Consider the following 25,906-nt stretch of genomic DNA (forward strand, 5'->3'; position numbering starts at 1 on the left):
TTTTCATGTGTGCTAAAACTCAGTCTAAGTTTTTTTTAATCGTTTAACCATATCAGTTAACAAACATGGATACATATGCTATAATATTATTGTTTTAGTTAAATAATTTTTAAAAATCGTTATTAAGGAAATGATTATTTTTCTCCTTCCAATAAAATACAGCAGAAAAGTTGTCCAAATATAAATAATAATTTCATAATTACCTGTCTTTGTATTTCTAATAGTATAACCAAATCAGTAATTTTTGGTAGAACTGTAAAAACTACTCTGAAAATTTATTATTCCAAAAATGAAACCTTCATCTGGTTGTAAATATTAAGATTATACTAGCAAGAATGAGTCTTTCTGTTAAAAAAAAGATTAAAATCAAGTCTTACTGACTAGAAATTTAAATCGATTTGATTTACGGTAATTGAAATCCACCCTGATTTTGCATCTATCATTTCTGTTCAGGGAACCTACAAAGTTCATAAAAACCACCTGACTTTAGGAAGTCAGGCCTTCCTAAAATGAAGACTGCTTGTGATTGCCACTGCAGAAAACCTGAATTGAGGTAGCTGTAAACCCCCAAATAGGCAGCCACAATCCCTCACTGGTTTACTTTGCAAGAACACTCCTGTTCTGGGATGACTATGAGCTACAGGTATCATTAGTGTTCATTGCTGTTGTCAGAAACATAAATTTTTCACCCTAAGAAATCAATTCAACTGTAAGATATACAAGATGACTTTTCAATAAATTGTGTATAGCCATTGTTCAGTCTTAAACTGAAAATTATATAGGAAGCTCATTACCCAATATACCACTACTTTGAAGACCAGAAAAATACAACAATAAAGTGTGTGAGAGAGAGAGGGGGGGGGAATATAAAAGAATACAAAATCGGAAGTCTTTAGGCAACGGCAGTAACGGCAGTATTGGTGCCAGCATCTTTTGTAACTTTTAACCACACTTGAAATTCCTAAATGTTATGAAAACATATATAACAGAAACAGAGGAAAATAAATTATATTCCCACTGCGCTTTCTCTCTCTCTCTCTCTCTCACACACACACACACCCAGTTTCTCAAGTCCCTTACTGCAAAATGACTGGGGATACAAGCACCCACCTCCAATCCTCGTGTCTGCTGGCTAATCTGATGGTTTAGCTGCTGCAGTTCAAGTCGAAGCTGCTGTTCCCTCTCAGATGAGGGCAAAGGCTTCCCATGGCCAGCCACGTCTGTCATAGACAATCTCTCCCTTTGATGACAGGGTATTTGAAAAAGAAGCAAATGTTTCAGTTCTCTCTTTTCAAGGCGTTAGAAAAAACAAAGAAACTTGTATAGCATGTTCACCTAAACACAGCAGGTTTGGATACTCTTACCTGTCACTAGGGCGTCCCTGAGAAGAAGGTATGTTTTGATGGGGTGAATATGGCGAACCTCCCCATGCACTGTGTGTTTCATAAGGGCTGTAATCTACAAGGCAATTGGAAAGGTCTATTAAAAAGTGCTGATTCAAATGACTTATATTAATGGCAGAGAAGATGAAGCTGCACAGTTGCTAAGGCAATGTACGTAATATTAACTGGTTTTTCTTTGCTTTTGTGAAAAAAATGTGTGTTGAAGAAAGTCTGCAAAAATACTGACAGAACCTGGGTCATATTTTCCTCTCCTTTTAAAACAGCCACCATAAAATGTTTGGTAGCTGGGATGGGAATGAAGGAAAAGAATAAAGAGCAGTTGAACAACAACACAGAGAATGTTGGAGACCTTTAAAATACCCATTCCAGCTTTCAAAAAAGAAAGATAGAACTGCAGAGGGAGCAAAAAAACTCATCACTTCTAGCCTGGGAAAAGACTGCTTACGTAGGCTAAAGGGGTATTGGAGAAATCTACCTACTAGGAAGGGACGCGGGTGGCGCTGTGGGTAAAACCTCAGTGCCTAGGACTTGCCGATCGTATGGTCGGCGGTTCGAATCCCTGCAGCGGGGTGAGCTCCCGTCTTTCGGTCCCAGCTCCTGCCCACCTAGCAGTTCGAAAGCACCCCTAAGTGCAAGTAGATAAATAGGTACCGCTTTATAGCGGGAAGGTAAACGGCGTTTCCGTATGCTGCGCTGGTGCTGGCTCGCCAGAGCAGCTTCGTCACGCTGGCCACGTGATCCAGAAGTGTCTCTGGACAGCGCTGGTCCTCGGCCTCTTAAGCGAGATGGGCGCACAACCCTAGAGTTGGACACGACTGGCCCAACTCTTTTACCTTTACCTACTAGGAAAGAATCATCTTCGTGCTGACTTTTGCATAACATTTAGAATTTGCTTGTATGTCACTAAAAGGCTTGCTCACAAGTTTGCCACAGTGAGTATGCTGAATAAGTGGCAGTGCAGCAGGGCCATGTATCCAACTTGGTGCAATGTATGTACCAAATGCCTCCATTTGCTTCTCTGCCCAAACTGCCCCTGAAATCACTGTACAAGGCAGAGCTCCCACCTACTTCATGCTGCAGACAAGCATTGGGACTCAAGGAGGAACTTCAGGCACACTCAAGGGTTTACGTCAGCTCGCTGAGAATTGCTAAAAAGCCTCTCCCTGTGGCATTTCACAAACCCGTTTATGGATTTCTCAATTTTTGAGAAATTTGCCACACGGCATACAGGCTTTAGTTGAAGAAGGACAGATACAAACACCAACTAGCTGTGGAATGTCTCCCAAGGTTGTGGCTGAAGGGAGGAAGCCCCTACAGGAAATTCTAAATTATTAGCAACTCCTAATTCTACACTTTGGGACTGATGAAAGCCTCCTGTAGAAGAAAGCAGTCCTCCAAAGGGGTACGCTGCATACCTGAAATGTTGCCTGGCTTTGTCGATGCCCCTTGAACTGCCATGGCTTGCATGGGGCCAGGGTTCTGATACATCGTCTTAGATGTACGTGAGATGGCACCGAACCTTGATACCGTAGGCCGGTCTCCAAATGGAATAAGATCATCATCACCAGTCTCTGCTGCTCTCCTCTGCAAATCCAAACGCTGGTCTCGCATCCCCTTGCTATCCACGTTCTGGAGGGTGAACCCAAAGGGTAGGGAACTATAAGCAAGATTCTCCATTTTGACCGACTCTTCTCAGTAAGAATAAAATTATCATTTCACAGAGAACTGGGGGTGGGGCATATGTGCAGAAAGACTCTGTTCCAACAAATTTCTTTCAAAATCTAGACACACTTTAAAAAAGATTAACACCTTCTAGGATTTCTCTTTAATATTTAATATTCTTTAATATTTTATAATGTGGCTGCCCAAACCACCACCAAAGACAAATTAAAACGTTTATATTCTTCTGTTCTGTTGAAAGGTTATACCGTTGGAGGCCACTATTCTCCTTTCTCCCAGAATGCAGCATCTCTCACACAGCTGAGGATCTCCAAGAGGAGCAGAACAGAGTCAGGGCTACATCCAACCCTGTTCTCCACTCCTGGTTAAGCCCACCACCACCACACACGCCATTAAAAAATGTTGAAATGCTGCCCTCATTTTACTTGAGTGCAAATGGAGTGGCAGAAAGACAGGAAGGGGGGCGTTTTGGCTCAGCGCTAAACATGCACACACAGGTTGATGAAGGAGGCAAGGCTAGAGTAGATAGAAACAAAGCAAACAGCCTTCTCTGAGTAGATACTTTTTTCTCACACAAGTCTTTAATTCAAAACCAATTTTTCACAACACACGAACAGTTCTCTTGTGACACATGGTTCAGAACCATAACACTAACTTCTAGCTCCATTCAGACAACAACATAGTTTAGAAAAAGACAAACAATGTTTTGAGTCTTCAAATGCTCAACCAACCAACCAACCAACCAACCAACCAACCAACCAACCATACTTTAGAGATGCTTGTCTGGTACTATTCTCACTTCTCGTCACACTCAGTTTCCTAAGTTGACTCTCATTTCCATGGTGCCTCTAGCGCAGAAACTACAAGCCACTCAAACAATGGTTGCAAATATTCTTCAGAGTACAGTCTCCAATTCTGTACTCTTGGTCAACTGCAAACCAATGTCTGTCAATTTAGATATCATGACAAACCATATGCAAGCCTTCTTGCCCATGGTTTTTAGAGCATGATATCTGATCTGAGCTCTGATAATTAGAAAAAGGGACCCAAAATTGCACTGCAACACCAGTAATGATCCAAATGTGGTCCACACCTTTTAACAAATAGTCTAGAGCTAGGATTTACTGTGTGCTAAAACCAACTTATTATAATCTGCCCTTCTGGTACAAGGTCCAATTTGAACAGCACCCTCTGGCACTGGTCTTCTCTGCATGCTTACCCCCATCTCAACAAGCCCCACTGCTGCTGTGTCTTTGGGTTTTGCATCTTTGGTTCCAATGTAGGAGCCAATGGTTTCACATGACCAGGGAGAGTACTGGCTGTAATCATTTCCTTTGTATTTGCCAGCTACCTTCAGATCTTCATCTATATACTGCAAAAAACCACAAAAAAACGAATAACATTCAGTTATTGCAATAGTACTAAAATTTAAATTTAAAAAATCCTATGTGCCTCCACTAAACATCTGAACTGACTCCAAAATCGAACGTGAGACAAAGTGGTTTGAAAGTGTTCAAACACTTCCAGTCTGGCTATTGCATATGGTATTTCTTGCATAAATGTGCATAAAATGTAAATAAACGTGCCCAACATAGCAAGCCTAGTTAACACCATTCTAATATTTAATGGGAACATGAAATATAGCTGTTAATACAAAAAACCTTCAAATATAAGGAGTGCACTCAACGTGCCACTAAAATTGGGTGGCCATTCTAGTGGACTGGCTTATTTAGAAGTCAGCTCTAAAACGGGAAACTGATGGCACAGTATTTCTCTGAAGCTCTCATTACTGTGTCTCTAGCCCAGTTCAGACATGCTGCATCTGAAGCATGGTGGGCAAGGGAGAGAACGCCTTCCTTCCCCACACAATCTGACAAGACCCTCCTGCTTCCCAAGCCACTGAATCTCCACATGTGGCATAACATTTAAATAGGGTGCACATCTTTAAAATCCAATGTGCATAGGCTCAGATCATGTGGACAATTCTTAGCATTCATCTGACATGCTGATCATGCTGTTCTGGCCAATGTATGTATGCACTCTCTCTCCTACACATGGTTGGATGCAGTGAGATGCTGGCAGGACATGATTCAAATGCACCTTTCTCCATGCATGTCAATTTACATACATTGTTCATTACCAGGCATGTCAAAGTCCGTTCCGTTTCGGGAGCCTAATCTGGCCCGCCGGTTGGTTTAATCTGGCTCCTGTGGCAGTTTATTTCCTGGGGGGTAAAATTCCTGGAAAAGCTCAACAACTTCAATCCTAAAAAAAGGTCAGCAACCTTGGTTGGCCCTCACGCATGTTCACTTCATCATCTCTGGCCCTCTTTGCAAAGGGTTTGGGCACCCCTGTTCATTACTAAACCTACTTCCATGACTACAGCTAAAGCAACCCAACAGCTATATTTTCAAAACATGTTCACCTCATCAGTGTGTAAAGAGTGAGGCAGAGTTGGTGATGGTGCAAAAGGAGGTGGGGAGATGACCTTCCTTTCCTCTAGCTGGGCCATGATCTCCTTTCGTCGTCGGTGTAAATCATCTAGACTGGGATGAGGCTGAGGGGGAGGCCGGCTATAAGGCTCCTGAAGACAGAATATCATTTTGAAAAATAATACTTAAAACGTTTAAAATTTAAGACACAATCAATTATCCATTCTACAAGTGAATCTAAAGCTGAAGCCTACAATCCACAATTGTTAGATTTACATCAATGACCAAGCACGGAGGGGGTGTACTTTTGTCCAAATTTGAAGACTAGAATTCTTTATATTGCTCCAAAGGAGAAAGTAACTCAGTAATACAAACTGGTGAAAACATCAAACCATTTTTTATGAAAGTGGCTTGTTTCAACAACTGGTAGTTAAGAAGAACCACAGTCTTAAGGTTGAGACAGCACACTAAATTGTGATTTATCTAAAACACAAGTGGAAGCTTCCAACTTTTTTGCAGCTGTGCTAGAAGAGGGGTGAGGAAAGCAATCTATGGTTTATTCTCATACTGCTAAGTCGTAGCTTAGTGTGAACACAGCCATTAAAAGTTCAGAAGAAAACAACGAAGACACTGAAAACTGTTAACATACTAATTTTAGCATGCACAAAGTGCGATGTAATAGATATATAGGTATTTCTTAAGTATATTTATATTAATAAAGTTATTTACAAGTTTCAAACCGCTTAGTGTATCCATTAATTAGACATGGGCAGTTTTCCACAGTGGAAATTATTGTGCAGAAAATGTTCTGGTCCACTGCTCCTAATAACTGCAGCTTTCATTTGAAAATATGCAACTTTTTAGCTCTTGTGGTTGCAAAGATACCCATCTAAATAAAAGAGCAATGTTTCCTGAAATCTCAAAAGCCATGTGAGTTGTCAAATAATATTTCCATACAAATTGAAATCCAACTCCTATACAGTGGTACCTCGCAAGACGAAAAGAATCCGTTCTGTGATTCTCTTCATCTAGCGGTTTTTTCGTCTTGCGAAGCAAGCCCATTGACGGATTAGCGGATTAGCACTATTAGCGGCTTTTAGCGGCTTAGAAAAAGGGGGGGGGGGAACCAGCAGGAACTCGCAAGACATTGTCGTCTTGCAAAGCAAGCCCATAGGAAATTCGTTTTGCGAAGCACCTCCAAAACGGAAAACTCTTTCGTCTAGCGAGTTTTCCGTCTTGCGAGGCATTCGTCTTGCGGGGCACCACTGTAGAAGAACAGAATCATTCTGCTCCTCCAAAACTCTGGAGTTGACTATAATAGCCTCTGCAATTCACTCCAGAAAAGGACAGTATTCCCCCTTGATTCTCTGCAGAAATTCAGTTCCCCCTTGTAAAATGGGATTTCATAGAGCTGCTGCAAGAATGAAGACTGTATAGCGTTTCATAGACTAAAATGCCAAGCTCCCCCACAGACAGACAAACAAACAAACAAACAAACAAGAATTGACATATAGAACTCGTACCCTGTGATATGAAGGTCTGATCTGACTCAGATGTGGACCAACTGGATAGTAGCCTTCCATCTGTGGATATCTGTCTCTTGTTTCAGGTACATATGGTGACACAGCTGGTGGAGGAATTTCGATGGGCACAGGGCTTCCTCTGATGATTTCTTCCCTCTGGTACGGCTGGGGAGGGGGGTACATGCGCCGGCTGTCATAATGTGGAGGGTACATGGGTTGTCCCATAGGAGGATATTGTTGGGGCTGCGCACTGTACTGAGAATTCACCATGCGGTCCTGGAGGTATGGTGGGTAATGTTCTAAATAAGGAGGGCCTGGTTCAGGAACAGACGGTGGAGGTCGGACAAATCGAGACATACACTGCGAAGGCTGAGCTGCAGGATAATACACACCTAAATACACAAAATAAAATTTTGGAAAGGTGCTTTAAGGCAATTCACTCTTTCACCTGCTTCAGAGAACGGAAGTGGCAATAATTTGTCACTTTAAATCTCCTTTTCACTTTATGTTTGAAGATGTTAATCCATTTTTTACCAAGTTACAGCTGTTTGGAAAGAGCTTGGAAACACTTTGCATTATAACAATAGATCATCGCTTGTCTTAACTTTTGGCCAATGGTGTTTTATAAATTACCATGAGGAAAACATGTGGAAGCCTCTCAAGGAGCCACTATAGCTATGGGCAATTTAGAGAGGTGTCTCTGAAAGAGTCCTCTCCGCAGTGATGCTAACAGGACAATTGCTCATCTACTCTCCCTGCCTGGGAGTGTGTGGCTCCCTTAGACACTAGAAGGAGCAGGAGTCACCAGGAAGACCCTGCCCTAAGAAGCCAGATGATGACAAGGGGGTTGCATAGGCAATAATGGCAACAATGCTGAGAGGGCTAGAATGGAACATATCCTTTTCTAAAAACATTGGCAATATTTTGTGTTGAGATCCCACAGGAAAAAGGGATTGGTGAAGTTGTTGTTTGCCACATGCACATGGGAAAAAAGCTTAAAAAAGGATTAGATTGTCATGAAAACTAGTGGCATGAGATAAAAGAACCTGGAGAAGGTGAGCAACTTTGTATCATAGGATTGTCACCTTTCACTATGTTTTCAAGAAATGGGTTAATTCTTGGGAGTGGTACCTATTTCTAAATAAATGGCTGATACTCAAAGAAACTTGTGAACTACCATCTGCAAGCGTGAATGCTTCCAGTTGGTGGCAGCAGTTTTCAACTCTGAAAGTTGCTACATCGAGCCAGACAGCTCTCTTCTGGCTTGATGAAATAAAATAAGGCACTGTATTTTTCACTCTATAAGACGCACCCAACCATAACACACACCTAGTTTTTAGAGAAGGAAAACAAGAAAAAAAATATTCTGAATCAAATGTTGTTGAAGAGGCTTCACGCGGCTATCCCTGAAGCCAGAACAGCAAGAAGGATTGCTGCGCAGCAATCCCTCTTGCTGTTCTGGCTTCAGGGATAGCTGTGCAGCCTGCATTCGCTCCATAAGACGCACACACATTTCACCTTACTTTTTAGGAGGGAAAAGGTGTGTCTTATAGAGGGGAAAATACGGTACTTTCATTTCCCTATCTGCAAAAATCGTGAAATTCACTTAACATTTTCAATAACATTTGTAAAAACACAACTTACTTGGTCTTCTTAAATAGTGAAGTGGTTGTGCTTACACACTAGATCTTAGCCAGAAGGCCAAGTAGTGATGGGTTGTTGGGATTATAAGGAGGGCTGGTCATCCCTTGCAATTCTGAATGTGTGAACCTCAACAACCTAGGATCACTTACAGATGTAGATTCATGATAATTTCAGTTTTAGTTTAACAAAAAGTAGGTATCTAGCTCTCCTAGTTACAAAGCATCCTCTGAAAAATGTGTAGGTCGCCTCTTGCAAATGTGCAAAAGGTTCCACCAGTGTTTAGGGATGGAATTGCTTTTTCCTGCTTTACTTCACTTCTTGCCTTGTGCTCCCATACACATCCCTATTGCTTTTCATTCATACATTTCTCTATTCCTATACAGACACTTTCCCTCACCACATAACTCCAAATTCTGTACGTTTTGGCTCCTGAATGCCACAAACCCAGAAGTGAGTGTTCCGGTTTGCAAACCTTCTTTGGAACCCGAATGTCTGACAAGGCTTCCACAGCTTCTGAATGGTTTGGTTTCCAAACGTTTTGGAAGTCAAACGGACTTCCGGAACAGATTCCGTTTGACTTTCAAGGTACAACTGTACGTGGCCTAGCAAAAGTAAAGTACAAAAAGGTGTCCCTCAATAAAGTCCTTTATACACATAGGACCTGCATGCCATCCACAAAGGTATGACTGTACATGGCCTAGCAAAACGAGCAAAAGAGAGACAAAGGAAAAGCTAATTTGTCTGACCTCTCCTGCTCTCTGATTCATCAAATCTTTCTCCCCACTCCATGGTTGCTAACTGAAAATGGCTATAATTGACCAAAAAAAGCACAAGGAAGTGGGCAAGTTCCAGCCCTTTGGATCTCTGAATCTGTGGAGTGTATAGCAATGTTTGGGTATACAGTGGTACCTCCGGTTGCTGACATGATCTGTTCTGGAGGTCCGGCCGGATCCTGAGGTTTCTGCAACCTGAGGACTGCTTCTGCGCATGCTTCTGGGTTTGCCGCTTTCGTTTCCTGAAGCTTACGTAACCGGAGGTACGACTGTATTTCTTATGTTTGGATAAGTGAATTGGTAGATAATGAGAAGGCTGATAGCAGGATGTGTGTATATGACACCTATTTTATTAACAGTCTGATATGCCAAACTTTTTAAATCCAGATGATCTAAAAGGCTGGAAATTGGAAGTACCAGACTGAAAATTTAACACTAACATAGCAGTCTTAACCACTGTCTTCTCAAAAGCAATTCCTACTGAATTCAATGGGGTGGGGCTTACTCACAGGTAAGTGGGGCCAGGATTGTAGTCTAATATATCACAGTATCTAGCACCCCACCCTTCATCTAGGGCAAATAAATAAAAATAATATGCAAACCTTTGCCCCAGGCCCAAATTCTACCCAGGTGGCATTGTTACCTGATTGGTAAGGTGGAGATTCAAATGGTGGGCCTGCTCCCCGAGGATCTGGGTAAAACACGTCTGTTTGTGGAGCTGGATACAACTGGGAGCCTCGTGGCACCATTTGGAGTTGCTTCCCAACAGATATCGGAGGCAGGTCTGGAGGTCCTCGGGGGGCCACTGGGTGAGAGTTCACTGGTAAGGCAGATAGAGAACTCTTGGGAACGGATTCCAGCCTAAAAGAGATCCATCACAACATTAGAGCAGCTACAAACCTGGGATGAATCCCACCGAATATTGCTGCTTTGGAGCCTACATTGATTTGTACATTGTCTTCTCAGCAACCAAGCATATGCAAGAGGTAGCAGAAGATGGAAGGTGGAAGCATCACCGCTGCCAGCTGATATTAAGGGAGTCCAGCTAAGGTTCCAGCAGCTGCGGCAATCCACTTTAGAGAAACCTAAAGAGAGCCCTGCTGGATTAGACAAAAGACCCACTTAGTCAAGAAACCTGTTCTTATCAGGTGCCCAAGGAAAGCAAGCACTCTCCCCCCATGTCATTCCCAGCAGCTGGTATTCATTAGCATGTTGCATCTAATGCAAGAGACTATGCACAGCCATCGCGGCTAGTAGTCATGGTTAGCTTTGTCCTGCATGAATTTGCCTAAATCCTTTTCGGAGCCAACCAAGTTTGTGGCCATCACTACATTTTGTGAGAGCAAATTCCATAGTTTAACTATGCGCTTCGTGAGGTCCTTTTGAATGGAAGTACTGCCACCTATATTTGAATGTGTGTATGATGGTAATGCAGTCCAGATACAGATGTGACCTGAATACAAAAGTCATGTCTGTGCATCCAACTTATGCACACATGGACTGCATTCTCCATATTGGGCAGTTTATATGAACACCATAAAAAGGTAAACGTACAAGTCAGGAGGTGACCCAGGGGCACTGCTGCTAAGATGGTCAATTTTCCCGGGCTTCAAGGCTGAATCGTAACTGGAGTCAGTTCCACGAGAGATAAGTTGTGTAACTGCGCTGCCTGTTGAAACAATCCCATTTGGCAAGGCAGAGGGTTTTCTGTTGGGCAAGTCCATACTCCCTTCGTCTGAGAGGATAGCTGCTGCCGATAGGCCCACTTCATTCAGCTGGCCTAAGGAGGCACTCAGGGGTCTTCGAGGAACCAGACGTTTGTTCATCTTACGAAATCTTCAGGAGAAACATGTGAGGAATTATAGAAAAAGGATGAGTTACAGCTCAAGTTGAACAGTTATTTTTCTTTTCCTACTCAAATGCTAGAGCACAAACTTTAATTCAGGCACAACCACTGCAGCTGGAACGCCTGCTATGCCAAAACTTATTGGTGCAATGAGGTTAGCACACACTAGGCACCATGCAGCAAACTGCTTATACTCAGTTGCTGGGATAGTGAATACGTAACTCGTATTTTCACTCAGTCCTGTCCTCTTTAACAGCCTGTAGCACACAAATCTTACTGTCTGTCTTTCTCTAAATCAGGGCTTAATTTCAGTTTGGCAGTAAAACCCACACACTAGTATGGCAAGAGCAGACTATCTAGGGGCATATTGGACAAGATACTAGAAAGTTAGGAAGACAGGGCTTACCCCTGCAGAAGCCTTGTTAGTTGGTATAAATATATTGACTAGCTCAAGAATTTAATTCTTTCACCACCATTTTATTTTAACTTTGTAGCTTGCCATGTCCAGCCCAACCCCCATGCAGAAGATCTGAAACATTTATACCTTCAGCCCTAATCAATTATCCATTCTAAACTGGATACTCTCCAGTTCTGTTTGCACAATCTGATAAGTTCACAATCAAAAGTAGAATAAGACATGGAATCTTACTTTTCTAGTTCTTCCTGCGAGTGTGCAAAGGTGCAGCTGGCCCCACGGGGGCAACCTCCTCTCTGCTTCATGTCTCGGCACATATATGTCTTATATTTGCTGTGTTGAGGAGGCTAGATCAAATGGGAAAAATAAGGAAACTGAAACCAAAATTCTTTTTTTTTTTAAAAAAAGATATTTATTAAGGGTTTGGAAAATACAGAAAAAGAACAATAAAAAATTGAACAAATCAAACAATACCTTACAATACTTAAAAAAAAAGAACCCCCCCAAAAAGAACAAAAAACAATACAATAAAACTGAAACCAAAATTCTCAAAGTCTACAATTATTCTGAAAATGCTCCAAAATAAATCCAGAATAAAAATAAAATAAAATAAAAACTGTGTAGATAGATCTCCAGAAAGAAAGCTTTGTTAGAGAACTGATAGAAGTGGGATTCACTATTAAGGTTGCAATCGTAAACAAATATGCCAGTGAACACTGGCATATGCAACTTATTTCCAAGTAAGCATGCACTGGGTTGTGCTGCATGCGCTGTGATAGCAGATTTAATCAATGGAATCCACCCACCTCTTTATTAATCCACCCACCACTTTATTCAACACCCAGTGTTAGAAACTGAGATACAAAAGCTAGGAGCTAAATGGCACCTTAAACCTAGGTTATGGGCACAACAACAGAATGTCTAGGCGTGCTTTTTTATAACAAGAATGCAAAGCTGAAAATGAATGAACTGCAGCTAAAATATTATGTTCATTTTTCACATGGTCTAGTCCTTCCCCTGCCCACCTCCCTAATATTCTCAAGAGGGTCTCTTCTCCAGTCTTCAGAGAGTACCTACAAGTGGGGAAGCGGGAAAAGGTCCTTCTTGCCTTCCACTCTGCAGTTTCAATCTGAAATCTTAGGTGCAGTATTGTGCCCAGGGCTCAGAAACTTGCTCACATTAATGAAATTTCCCACCTTAATAATTGGACAAAACGATCAATATGCACAAAATGTTATGACAACTTCTGGATTTTGGGATCCCAACTAGGATTTAAACAAAACTAATTTGGATATGCCTGAGGATGTGGGCTATATGCCTAGCAGGATTTATAGTTCTGGTACAGCTGACCTCCATGCTATTATCACAATCTGATTTTAAAATGCGTCTGTTTCAGAAGAGCTTTGTCATGCAGCAAGAGGAGATAAGTCCAAAGTTGCCTAGGGTACACAGAACTAATTGCATGGCTCTTTGGGTCTATGTCTGAATGAGTTGTGATTTATGAGAGTTCAAATGCTTTGGAATGGCTATTAATATTTCAGATGTAACAGTTCCATGTTTCTTGCTGGATTCCACTATTTCCACATTTCCACTGCTTTGATAGATATGGGTTCCAGAACACCTTATAGCAAAGTACATTATACTTTCATTCAGTACCTTTTCAGTTAATGTGGCCACATGAAGAATTTTCAGACATGCAGACAGCACAGATAATAGTTAGAAATGCTGTCCCGAACAGTAGTGCTGATATGTAATATTTGGATGCTTTAAATGGCAAAAAGAGCTAAGTTCATTTGGCAACGCAAGAAACCAAGTATTACATTTAAAATATTAACAGATACTAAAGAAAAAGGTAGATTCTCACTTCCAAATCTTTCTTTTTCTTTATTTATTTTTTTACAATGTCAGGTTAGGAAGAAAAGGGGGAAAGAAGGGGCTCACTTCCAAATTTAAAATTATATTATGATGCAGCATGTTTGACATGGATAAAGGAATGGATAATGTTGAAAAAAATACTAGATTGCTAGATCTGGAAGGATATGGTAGACGATATGGGTGGTATGCATATCTGGGGTAGAAAAAAAACAAAGGTACATAAAGACTTTATAAATTACTCCATAAGGGAGAAGTTTATTTGGAGGGCTATATGCCTTCAAGTACTGTATAAAAATCTACTTGAAAGAAAAGCACCACTGTGGTTATCCCCAAAAGCAAATAAACATAAAGAAGAATTGGGGGACATAGAGAATATTAAGTTATACTGAAAGTGGGTATAAACTTGAAAAACTAGAAGAAATTCAAGACTTGGTATTGGCTTGGTTTCAGTACCAAATAAACAAGCTATTTAAGAAGAATCTGTTAAATGGTTTTAAGGAACAAAGATCTGATCTCAAACTGGGGTTGCTTGAGAGTAATGAAAAACTGATTTCTAAAATGTATAAAATGTTATTAGAATTGGGTACTAAAGATGATACAATGGACTTAGGTCACAATAGTGATATGGCTTCCTGTGGGAAAAGGATATGAAATCCACTCTTTGTTATACACTAAGAGAAAACTATTATTATGTACAGGTAATATTTAACACCAAATAAACTGGTCAAGATGTATAAAAATGTGCCAAGTAAATACTGGAAATGCAGAGAGATAGAAGGGTCATTCTTCCATATGTGGTGGACATGTAAAAAAAAAGCTAAAGCCTTTTGGGAAATTATATAATGAAATGAAGAAAATGTTTAAATGGGCTATTCCAAAAAGACCAGAAGCTTTTCTTATAGGGATAATAGTGACAGTATAATAGTGACAGATGTTCCAAAGAAGATGACCAAATTATTTATGTATGTGACAACAGCTGCTAGAATATTATATGCACAGAAATGGAAAGAAGAGAAGGTTTCAACAAAGGAGGATTGACTTTGGAAAGTAATGGACTATACAGAAATGTCAATAATGGACAGAAAAAATAAAGAGATCAAAATGATGAGCTTTAAATAGAAGAATGGAGGCCGTTCATAGACTATCTGAAAAAGCATCATAGTCAAATGGAATCACAGGCAGGATTCGAGATATAAAGCAGCGGAAGAAAAATTATAAAATAAATGAAATAGAGGAATATTTTATAATAGATAAAGATATAATGAAGTAAAAAGGGTTTGAGCAAAAACACTGGAGGTGATGGTGGGAAGTCAACTCATGGAACAATGTGATTTGATATGGTCAGTGTGAAAACGCTGCATGTTGTTGAACACAATTATTTTTTCTGTACTGCTATGATCTGTGGTCAAATTCTGCCAGTGCTTCAAAAACCTGCAAAACCTCCACCCAGAAACCAAAATGTGTGCCACAGGCAAAGATGGCTTAATCCCACATGTCTCTGAAAGACTACTCCCTGTCCTCAGCCTCATGTGTGCAATGTATCCCCAATGTGACTCATATAACCTCTGATGATTTTGCTGGAGGTGGCAGGGAAGCACTAGACCAACACCCCAATTTTTACAAAAGCTTCGTTTTCCTAGAGTACTTCCTTCTGAGAACTCCGGGCATGAAATTAAAACATTCTTCTATTTTGTTGCTCCAATAGAGACGAGTGGATATTGGCAACTTATTCACCTTTTTTTATCTTACATATCCTAGGAGAAGCATTTCCTTTCATTCTTTTTTGATTTGGCAAGGTCTACTATGACAAAGTGTGCCTTCTGACTACAAGAAGTGCCACACAGTAGAGTACCTGCTGCTGGTCTGCTCCTTTCTTGCTGTGATTTTGGATGTAATCAACCAGCCCGTGTACCACAGTCCGCACAGCGACCAGTCCATTCTCAAGCTGCTCCCAGGTGGGTGGTGGGGCATCTACAGTGTTTGTAAGAACAAATGAATTTATCTCTGGAAAATGAGAAATCCTGTAGAAACAGGGTCTGAATCATAGCAAGCATCAAAAAATTTAAAACATGCAAAATTTTAGTTCTGAAGCAAGAATAAATCTGACAGGCAAGACTAAGGAAATGTCTATGGAAATTCAACACTCATTTGCCAGATTTAGGGAGCAGCAGCAGCAAACATTTCCTGCCTGTCAGTTAGGAATATTCAAATAGGAATGCTTGAGAGCATTTGAACCCTCAGAGAGACACCCCCCAGAAAAAAATATTGTAATTGTGGGAAATATGACAGGAGATTAGAGGTAATCAAGGAAAAGCAGCAAGGTCTGAGAGAGCCCAAGAGAGACATTTCTAGTGAAAGGACTGTCTCATTAACATGTGTTTCCTTTTGCTAAAATATGGCAATATAACCCTACTACAACAATGATAAGCAGAGAAACATACAGAGACATGTCCTCCTCAGAAAGGGCTGGGCAGGATTTAGCAAGACTCTGAGCCTAACCTCATGAATTCATATAAAAATAATCCTATGATCCTGACCCATTCAGAATTTTTCAGGTCACAAGGCCTTTTCCTATGATCATTAAGGTCTGTGGGACCTTATGGAGTAGCCACTGTTGCCACAAAACCAACGAAGTCATAGAATACCTTAAAGGCAAACAACTTTATTGTGGCATATGTTTTTGTGGGCAAGCCAATCAGCATATGTATGTGACGTACTCCCAACTAATGTCCATTGTTTATGAATAAACAAAGCAAGATCAGTAGTGTGAATGCACACCTGTAGCAGGAATAGCCTGGGGTCAAATGTGGCCCCCCTCCAGGTTTTTGGAACCCTCCCTATGCCGTTCCCCTCACCATCTTTATTCTGTGCACTCTTCAAGTGCTTTCCCCAGGCTGGAGTGTGTCACTGAACTTTGGTGCCTCTTGCTTGCCAGGAAAGGGAGATGTGTTATGTATAGAAACCTATATACATGTAACACACAACCTTTGCACAGAAGGAATGTAGCCTGCAGTACAAAAGAGTGATCTATTCATCCACTGACTTTCACTCCTGACCCTGTCCATCACTGGGATGCAGCCCCTGGAAGGTTTTCCACAAGGGAATATAGCCCTCAGGTTGAAAATGGTCTTCACTCCTGCTGTCTCAACTCACAGGGAAGTTTTTATGCCTTAGAACTCCCAAACGCTGAGACTGCCACAACTCTGAGAAGTCTAGACACATGGTGGGCAGAAGGTAGATTTGTACTTTATAACTAAAGGTGCTCCACCCCTGGATGAACAATTTTGCACCCAGCTTTGGTTCATGGGTCTTAGTGTTCTAATAAAAAAATAAACAAGCCTGAAGTCTGTCCACCATTAGAATATAAAGGAGACTAGAGCATCTCAAGAGAAACAGTTTTTTTGTTAATAAGGAAACAAGAGAGCAGTCTGTTCACCTGTGTTTCTCACACTGACACGTATCAGTTTGATTGAAAGATATGCACAGCCTCTTCTGCTGCAGTGAACATGAATATAAACCACTTTTTAAATAGTTACCTGGGCTGGGATCAATATTTGCAAGGAGTTCTAGATGGGGTCGAAGCCGGTTCAGATTGGCTGGGTCACCAGTCCTCTGGAGAGCGATAGTTAGTTCCTGAACACTCTGTGCAAAAGAGGCTGGGGTCTGCAACTTAAATATATATGTACATAATTAGAACTGCTTTCTGTACTCCTAGAGAACATTTTCAGTGAAACACACCTAAAAGATACATTTTTAAATTTCTTGTCTCACCAGCACTCAAGATGTGTGCCTTGATGTGAAACCATTTTTTCAACAGAGATGCACTTGCCACTCCTAGTGGTCAATCACAGCTTAGGCCCTCTCCAGTAATACAGACTGCATGTTCATTAACTGTATATATGAATATACAATGCATCAAGGCTCAGCGATATTAAATCCTGTTTAAGAGGACAGTTCTTACAGAAGTGAAAATGGAACTGGCAACCCCATGATAGCTCCACAAAGCACAGCACATTCCTGAGACAATCTCCCAGCTACTTTTCTGCTTCACGCTCACGAGGAAGGCTTGGGCTTGTCCTTCACATTAAGAGCACCTGAGAAGCACGGTATGCCATAGGAGACTCTTGCTAGCAAGTGGGACATGGGAAGAAGAGCCGAGAAGCCCCACTTACAACTAATATCAGCAATAAAAACATAGTAGAAAATTAAAGAAAGTGGAATGATTTGAAGAGACTGTACCTTGTCAATAATTGACTGCATGTGGGATTTGTGGGACTGGTCTCCATATAGCAATGAAGACCACTGATCTGGGGCAATGCGCAAACCAGCCTCCATAGCAATTTGCACAATCTGGGAATCGTGTTCTCGTCTCAGAGCTTCATAGGTTCGGAACTCCTCCTTTAACTGCATCAGGGAGGAATCCTCATCTCGTTTAGTCACCTGGAAGAAAAAAATCCATCTGGATTAGGTAAGATGACAATACCCAACTTAACCAAATAAGGGAACAGTTTCTCAGTTCAGTTCCCTGGCTCTGCTTATAAAGATTTATGAAAGGAAGTACTATCGCTTCCAGTTTGTATGGGGGAGGGGTCCCCTCTCCGATGATCAGATGAAAAGCTGAGACAACTGGGTATTAAATAATACACAGATTCTTAATAGATTTAGCAACAAAATATCTATGTAGAAAGATTAGATTATCATTACTAAAACGAGCCTAGAGCCTAGATTCTCTATGAAGTGGGATTCCCCTCCCTCTCCAAAGGCACAGAACATTCTTCAGAGCAGTTTGAAGCCTAGGATTCTATGAGTGATTCACTGTAACTAAAGGTGAGCAGTTGTTCAAGGAGTGTTAATTCTCTCCAAGGAGAACTCTTTTCTGTGTCTCTTTAAAGCAAAAACTTGACAGTGCAGCTGGAACAAAGAACTATTCAGTTTCTGCCCTTCAGAGAAGGCAGCAGTGCTCAGTTGCCTCCAAAACTAAAGGGATATTGGATTTTCTCATGAAATGCAGTACATGAAATTGCAGAATGAAAGCCAAGAAAGAGAAGAGTGGAAGGGGAAATAGGTGTTCTTATTAAAAACACCTTTACTATGCCTTTGACTTGACCAACACACTCTGGCTCATATTACCGTATTTTTCCATGTATAAGACTAGGTTTTTTCCCTTAAAAATAATGTCAAAACTTTGGGGGCATCTTATACACGGATACATCTCCCCCCCCCATTTTCTTAAATAGGAGTCCCCCAAAATAGGCCCCCTATGTCTTATACATGGGGGCGTCTTATAGACGGAAAATGCGGTAAATTGTAATGCCAACTACTGCAGGCAACAATTTCCACACTGTCCTTGGGACGCAGATGATTGATGTAGGGTGGGTAGAGGAAGTTCAGAAGGGGGCAGGCTGAGAAGCTTTGAGAAACTTTGTGAAACTGGGAAAATCCCCAGGTCCAGATGGTCTTACCGCAATACATTACAAAAAATTAGAGGAACCATTATTATCACCTATGAAGAAACTCTTAAATAGAATTCTAGAAGACGGGAAGATTCCCAACACCTGGAAACAGGCTCACATAGTAGTAATCCCAAAACAAGGATGAAATAAAGAGTTTATAACCAATTATAGACCAATATCATTACTAAATAATGATTACAAGATCTATGCACAAATATTGGCTACAAGATTAAAGACAGTTTTGCAGGATTGTATAAATAAAGAGCAGGCAGGGTTCTTGCCGGGCAAGAAAATGAGTGATAATATAAGAACAGCGATTGATATGATCGAGTATTTAGACATGAAACCGAGTAAGAAGGTAGCCTTTGTTTTTGTGGACGCGGAAAAGGCGTTTGACAAAGTATCATGGAAATTTCTAAAAATATTATTAGACCAGATGGACATGGGAGACCAAATTACAAGAGGGCTAAAAGCAATTTATGAACAACAAGAAGCAAACATAATATTAAATAATGACACGACTGATCATTTTAAAATACAGAAGGGCACCAGACAAGGGTGCCCACTTTCACCATTATTATTCATTTTGGTTTTGGAAATATTAAATCAAGAAATCAGACTGGATCAAGAAATAAATGGAATATCCCTAGGAGAGAAAATATACAAAATAAGGGCATTTGCAGATGATTTAGTCTTAATGGTGAAAAATCCAAAGGAAAGCATAGCAAAGGCTCTAGAAAAAATGGGAAACTTTGGAAGGGTCTCAGGTTTTGCTTTGAATAAAGAAAAAACGAAACTAATGGTAAAAAACATGGGAGATCAAGAGAAAAAAGAACTGGTAGAAAAATTTGGATTACAAATTGTAAAAAAAGTGAAATATTTAGGAATACAAGTAACAATGAAAAATATAAATTTGTTTGAAGATAATTATTTAAAAAAATTGGGAAGAAACAAAATGAAATGGAATCTTGGACAAGATTGAATTTAACACTCTGGGGTAGAATTTCGGCTATTAAAATGAATATTTTACCAAAACTCCTGTTCCTTTTTCAAATGATTCCCATAATAGGTAAAGATGATTGTTTTAAAAAATGGAAAACGGACCTAACAAAGTTTACATGGCAAGGCAAAAAGCCACGGATCAAACATAAATTATTAACTGACATTAAAGGGGGGGGGGGAGGTTTCGGACTCCCAGACCTGAGACTATATTACGATACGGCATGCTTTACTTGGATCAAGGATTGGATCAAATTGGATAACAGTGACATTTTGGACTTGGAGGGATGGAACAACAGATATAGTTGGCACGCCTATCTAATTTATAACAAAGTGGCAGTACATAAAGAATTTCTAAGCCACATAATTAGAAATGCATTATACAAGGTCTGGGTGAGACATAGAAGGTTGTTAGAACCGAAAACCCCATGGTGGGTCTCCCCGTTAGAAGTTATATCAGTTAAAAAGAAAAATACTATAGGAAGAATGGCAACATACCAGCAGCTCCTATAGGAAGAACAGGGCCAATTAAAACTGAGACCATATGAAGAGGTGACCCAATACTGTACTACATGGTTACAATATCACCAAATTGCACATATATTTAATCGGGGTAAAATAATAGGATTTGAAAAAGAAGAATCAAAATTACAAAAAGTATTATTACAAAACTCAAAAAAGAATATATCCAAAATGTATAATTTATTATTAGAATAGGAATTAAAGGATGAAGAAGTAAAAGAAGTTATGATCAAATGGGCATGTGATATAGGATATGTAATTCGGCTGGACCAATGGGAGAAATTATGGAAATAGGATATTAAATTCACGGCATGTTATACAATAAGAGAAAATTTTATGAAAATGGCGTACCAATGGTACTTAACTCCGGTAAAACTGGCTAAAATTTACAAATTAAAATCGAATACCTGTTGGAGATGTAAAAAAGAAATAGGAACAATGTTTCACATGTGGTGGGAATGCCGACCTATCAAACAATTCTGGAACGAAATTTATGAAGAACCCAAAAAGATGTTTAAAATATCTTTCAGTAAAAAACCGGAGGCATTCCTTTTAGGTTTAATTACAAATGATATCCCCGACAATCAAAGGAAAGTATTCCTTTATGCAACAACAGCTGCCAGGATGCTTATAGCAAAAAACTGGAAAGGGAGAAAAATTCCATCAGTGAAAGATTGGCAAATTAAATTTTGTGAATACATAAATCTGGCAAGACTCACAGCATTCATAAGGGGACAATCAGACCAGAAATTATTAAAAGAATGGGGTTGTGCTAAAGAGTATATGAAAAAACATTGTTCTGGAGTAAGTATATTGGTATGTAATGAAAGATGCTTTACAGGGTTAAAGGGGGGGGGGAATGGTGTTAAAAGAAAAAAAAGTACAAAGATGGATGTAATCTAACCAGACACAACAATATAGTAAGAGTAAATTTTTTGAGGTCTTAGAACAAAGGAAGGAAGTCAATTTGTGTTTATGTTCGTAATGATATGGTTTTTTTCTGTAGATGTGTGCTTTTCCGTTTTTGTTTAGTGTTGTATTGTTTCCTTTGCTTTTTTGCCTTTTTTCTTTTCTGTTTTTTTTAATATTCCGTTCTTTTTTGTTTGTATAGTATTATTTTGAATTCAATGTTTGTAATTTTTGTTATGATTATGCATTGAAAATTAAAAAAATTAAAAAAGAGCAACTTTGTGCTTAAGTAACTAGAAATATAAGATTAGAGTTACTAAAGGAGACAATTTGAGTGTTCTGATTTTGATGAAGAGTGCTGTACCATAAGAAACCAAGCTCTGTACTTTTAACTTTGCTTTCGATCAAATGAATCTGCTTGATACCATGGGCTTCTCTAGTTGAACACCTTTTGGCAGCAGTGGAGTGGAGTGTATCATGAAGCCTAATGGCTGCTTTAAGAACAAGGCTTCAATAACCAGAGGGCAAATATTGTAAAGGGTGCCTGTAAAGCTAATGCTGCAGGGACTGAGAGGACCTAAAAGTAACTGGCCAAAAAAGATACCAGAGCTGAATTTGAAGCACGCTATTCAGACCTATCATATGAGGCAGCAGAGACATGGTGTGGGGAGGTATCCAATGTCAAAAGACCGCAAAATTGACTAATGTCATTGACGAAACTGCGGATTCCGATGTGTACCTGGATAAGATCAGATCGGCACTGGCATCCAACAAGTCAGTGGTGCTGCAGACCCTAGAAGCTAAACTTGATTGTCTAGTCAAACAGCTGACATTTCTAAAAGAGCAAATCAAGTACTCAGTAGGGCTGCGCGATAACTGGTTTTAAACATTGTGATGTATCAGCAGCTAAATACCACAATTATACTGATATATCACAATGTCTGGAATGTATCATGGCTGCTTCTCTCCCACCACCACCACCTTAGGGAGGAAGCAGCAGCTGAGATAGATCGCCTAGCCCTCCTGAACAAGGCCCAATACCGCTCTGCTTCATGTCAGGCAGAGGGGCATTGGGGCTTTGTTAGACTGCTCGGCTGGGGGACTCAGGCTCACGTAAGTCAGAGGAGCTCCTGAAAGGGACAGGAAGTAGCTCAAGATGGAGCTTGAGAAGGCACTCGCCCTGAACCTTCTCAGGCTCTGCCTGCCTGTGCCTTTGCTGTCTGCAGGCAAGCTGAGCTGGTGCGATGTATTGCCAGCTCAAATTGTGATCTGAACATCATACAGTACTGGTTTCAGAGCTCTAGTGCCCAGTTAAGCCTTGCTGCAGCTCATCAGTCTGAACTGCAACTCCTGCAAATGGCATTGGAAGTTTTAGAATTAAAGTGAGAAGACTAATGAAGTTCAGCAAAATTTCCTCATATTAGGGGTCTTGGAAAAGGTGGTGAGAACATGCCTGCTTTTCCTGTGACCTAGTTTAACAGCTTAATTCCAGACTCTTCTCTATCTCTGACATGGAAAGGGTTCAGAGCCTCTTCTTGGCAGTGTCTGAAATTCCCTGGGCACCAGGCACATTTTGCTACTGGTGTGGGTCCAATTATAACCACGTGGAGATTTCTGGGCACCAGGTAGCGACTGACATCTCCATCGAGTCAGCTGACTCGTGCATGGCAAAAGATGTGTGTCTTGTCCTTCTGCACGAATCATGGACATCTTAGTCCTCCATCATCACATCAAGGAAAGTAAGTGCATGGCTGAGTACAAATGACACTGCAGCAACCTTTCCACAGGCCTCCCAAATGGAGCTCACAGACCACAGTTCTTGCATACTGGGACAAGTGCATCATTGTAAGAGCAAACTACAATCAAGCAATGTAGTTGAGATAACAGAATCATAGAACTGGAAGGGACCCCGAGGGTCATCATGTCCAACCCCCTGGCAAATACACATTCCATTGTGGTGATGGTAACGCAGGTTTAAGGGGCCTTTGGGTGCCTAGCTTATATATATCTGAGTTTCTAAAAGTGGATATTTAGGCCTGAAGTCTCAGGCGAATGATCAGCCAAGAGATATTCTGCTGCATTTTGAATACTACATGATTAAAGATTCTGTTTCTAAAGCTCTTTGTAATATTCAAACTGGCTCCTTGATGTGAAGAGTTTTTCTGAATATAGGTTATTCTAGCTGCACTCTTTCTGCACTAATAATAACAACTCAGTATCTCCTTCAAAATCCCTGAAACCACAACCAGAACGGCTTGCTCTGTACCTTGAAACAGGAGGCTCTGTATAGAAGCTGGACAACATGCCCAATGCTGGTTTTAGAAGCCTGAGGAAATCGTGGCTCCAACCTCTGTACCACAAAGAGAACCAAGACTTTCCGAGACAAAGCAGATCCATCTTCCAAAGCCAAAAGAACTAACTTGAGAGCTTCCTCTTGCATTGCTGAAAAATAAAGAGTAGCATGGCAGATTGCCAGGTATTAAGAGCAATTTCAGATATATACTGCTTATTCTATTTTGTTTAGGCCTAACATAACTTAAAGGTAAAGGTACCTCTGATCATTAGGTCCAGTCGTGGACGACTCCAGGGTTGCGGCACTCATCTCGCTCTATAGGCCAAGGGAGCCAGAGTTTGTCTGCAGACAGCTTCCGGGTCATGTGGCCAGCATGACTAAGCTGCTTCTGGTGAACCAGAGCAGCGCACAGAAACGCTGTTTACCTTCCAGAGTGGAACTTATTTATCTACTTGCACTTGACATGCTTTCGAACTGCTAGGTGGGCAGGAGCTGAGACCAAACAATGGGAGCTCACCCCATTGCGGGGATTCGAACCACCAACCTTCTGATCGGCAAGCCCTAGGCTCTGTGGTTTAGTCCACAGCGCCACCCTCGTCCCTTACATAACTTACATCAGACTTAATGACTGCATTAGAGGTTCTACAAACTTCAGTGTTATGGTCAAGCGGTGAAATGTGGCACCCACTATACAAACAAGTAGCTTGAGTAGAATCCCGACAATATACAGTTTCACTTAAAAGAAAATCTTTAGTCTATATCACATGGCTTTAGAAATGTCAATAATCCAGTGTACAGGCAGGTCTACTGTTGAAAATACTGAGAATCCCAATGCATTTTTTGATGTACCCAAATTAAAAGATATTACAGTATTATAACTTACAGTCTGATATTATGAAGGGTGGCAGGAACTTTGTGCAGGTTGAATGGAAAACAATGTTGAAATGTATCTAAATCAACTGTTTGTTTTCATATTCCGCATCTAAGCTCACACTGAATTTGTCTTATTATTTCGACAATTTAACAGTTCTGTACTCAGCTGTTGTGCTGTGCAGATTAAGAATGGTGAGACTGCTAGGCACCTAAGACCACATGGTCCCAGAGTGGATTTGGTTTAAATCAAATAGATTTAAATCACGATTTAAATCACTAATCAGTAAGGCTTGATTTAAATCATTTTCTTACAGAAAGACTCATTCTTGCTGGTGGTATAAGTTTTCATTTTTGGAATAATAAATTTTCAGAGTAGTTTTTACAGTTATATCAAAAGTTACTGATTTGGTTATACTATTAGAAATACATAGAAAGATAATTATGAAATTATTGTGAGGTTTAATAAGTTAACTGTTTATATTTTGACAACTTTTCTGCTGTACTTTTTTTTAGAGGGGAAGAGAGATAGAGGTAGGCCCAGGCTGGAAGAGGTTTGCAGAAAGAGCAGGCCGAGGAGAAATAGGCTGGTGAAAAGCTGGAAAAGGGGAATCAAGGAGTGGAGCAGAGAACTTCAGGGATTCCTGCTTCAGGACTGAAGTTCCCGGTAGAGATTTTATTGTTTGGAGAATGTCAGGTGAGCCCTGGGAAGAAGGGCCTGGAACCAGTGAACTCTTATTAGTTGACTGGCAAGCACTTCAAGGACTTACAGATCCCAGTTACTATTTCCAGCACCACACCACCCCTTTGGATTTGCTTCTACATTCAGGTTCCTATTCTGTACAGTTAAGTGTTAGTGCAGTTGCTGGAACCCAGTGGGATTGGGAACAGGTTGCCAGCCTGAAGTGCCTTCAGCACTTGCCTCAAGTCTGAGTTGCACAGGCATGCAACTGACTTGCACAAATATTACACAAAGATCCTAAGACTCTTGGAGTATTCTGCTCACAAGGTTGCGCTTTCATTTTTACTGCTTCACACTTGGCTACTTCTGCAGAACTATTCCACTCCAAACAATCTATTCATTGAACCTCTTGGAACTTAGCATTTAAGAGGTAAGGGGTTGATTCTGTGTATATAAATTTGCAAAGGAACAATGGGATTAAGGTTTTTTCCTCAACTCTGTATGTTTATAACATTTTTCCTGTGAAGAAAAGGCATGTTATCGCTGCAGACACAAATTCACACTTTCAAGAACTGCAAAAACAAGCA

The 25,906-nt window shown here is 40.5% G+C and overlaps 1 protein-coding gene across 6 annotated transcripts in view; it reads right to left on the reverse strand.

Annotated features, from left to right (window-relative positions):
- The window catches only part of RC3H1 (ring finger and CCCH-type domains 1), a 65,879-nt gene that overhangs the window by 9,282 nt on the left and 30,691 nt on the right, over nucleotides 1-25,906 (reverse strand). For all 6 annotated transcript variants that reach the window (XM_082229034.1, XM_082229033.1, XM_082229032.1 and 3 more), the window contains exons 5-17: nucleotides 23,741-23,916; nucleotides 17,831-18,031; nucleotides 17,128-17,260; nucleotides 15,444-15,562; nucleotides 11,951-12,063; nucleotides 11,010-11,291; nucleotides 10,099-10,316; nucleotides 7,039-7,430; nucleotides 5,509-5,667; nucleotides 4,303-4,455; nucleotides 2,819-3,032; nucleotides 1,365-1,458; nucleotides 1,111-1,240 (exon numbers count right to left, since the gene is read on the reverse strand). In XM_082229034.1, the coding sequence (XP_082085160.1) occupies nucleotides 1,111-1,240; nucleotides 1,365-1,458; nucleotides 2,819-3,032; nucleotides 4,303-4,455; nucleotides 5,509-5,667; nucleotides 7,039-7,430; nucleotides 10,099-10,316; nucleotides 11,010-11,291; nucleotides 11,951-12,063; nucleotides 15,444-15,562; nucleotides 17,128-17,260; nucleotides 17,831-18,031; nucleotides 23,741-23,916 (2,384 nt within the window). The remainder of the gene's footprint in view (nucleotides 1-1,110; nucleotides 1,241-1,364; nucleotides 1,459-2,818; nucleotides 3,033-4,302; nucleotides 4,456-5,508; nucleotides 5,668-7,038; nucleotides 7,431-10,098; nucleotides 10,317-11,009; nucleotides 11,292-11,950; nucleotides 12,064-15,443; nucleotides 15,563-17,127; nucleotides 17,261-17,830; nucleotides 18,032-23,740; nucleotides 23,917-25,906) is intronic.

The sequence above is a fragment of the Podarcis vaucheri genome (genome assembly GCF_965113315.1).
Source record: "Podarcis vaucheri genome assembly, chromosome: 6".
Classification (NCBI taxonomy): Eukaryota; Metazoa; Chordata; class Lepidosauria; order Squamata; family Lacertidae; genus Podarcis; species Podarcis vaucheri.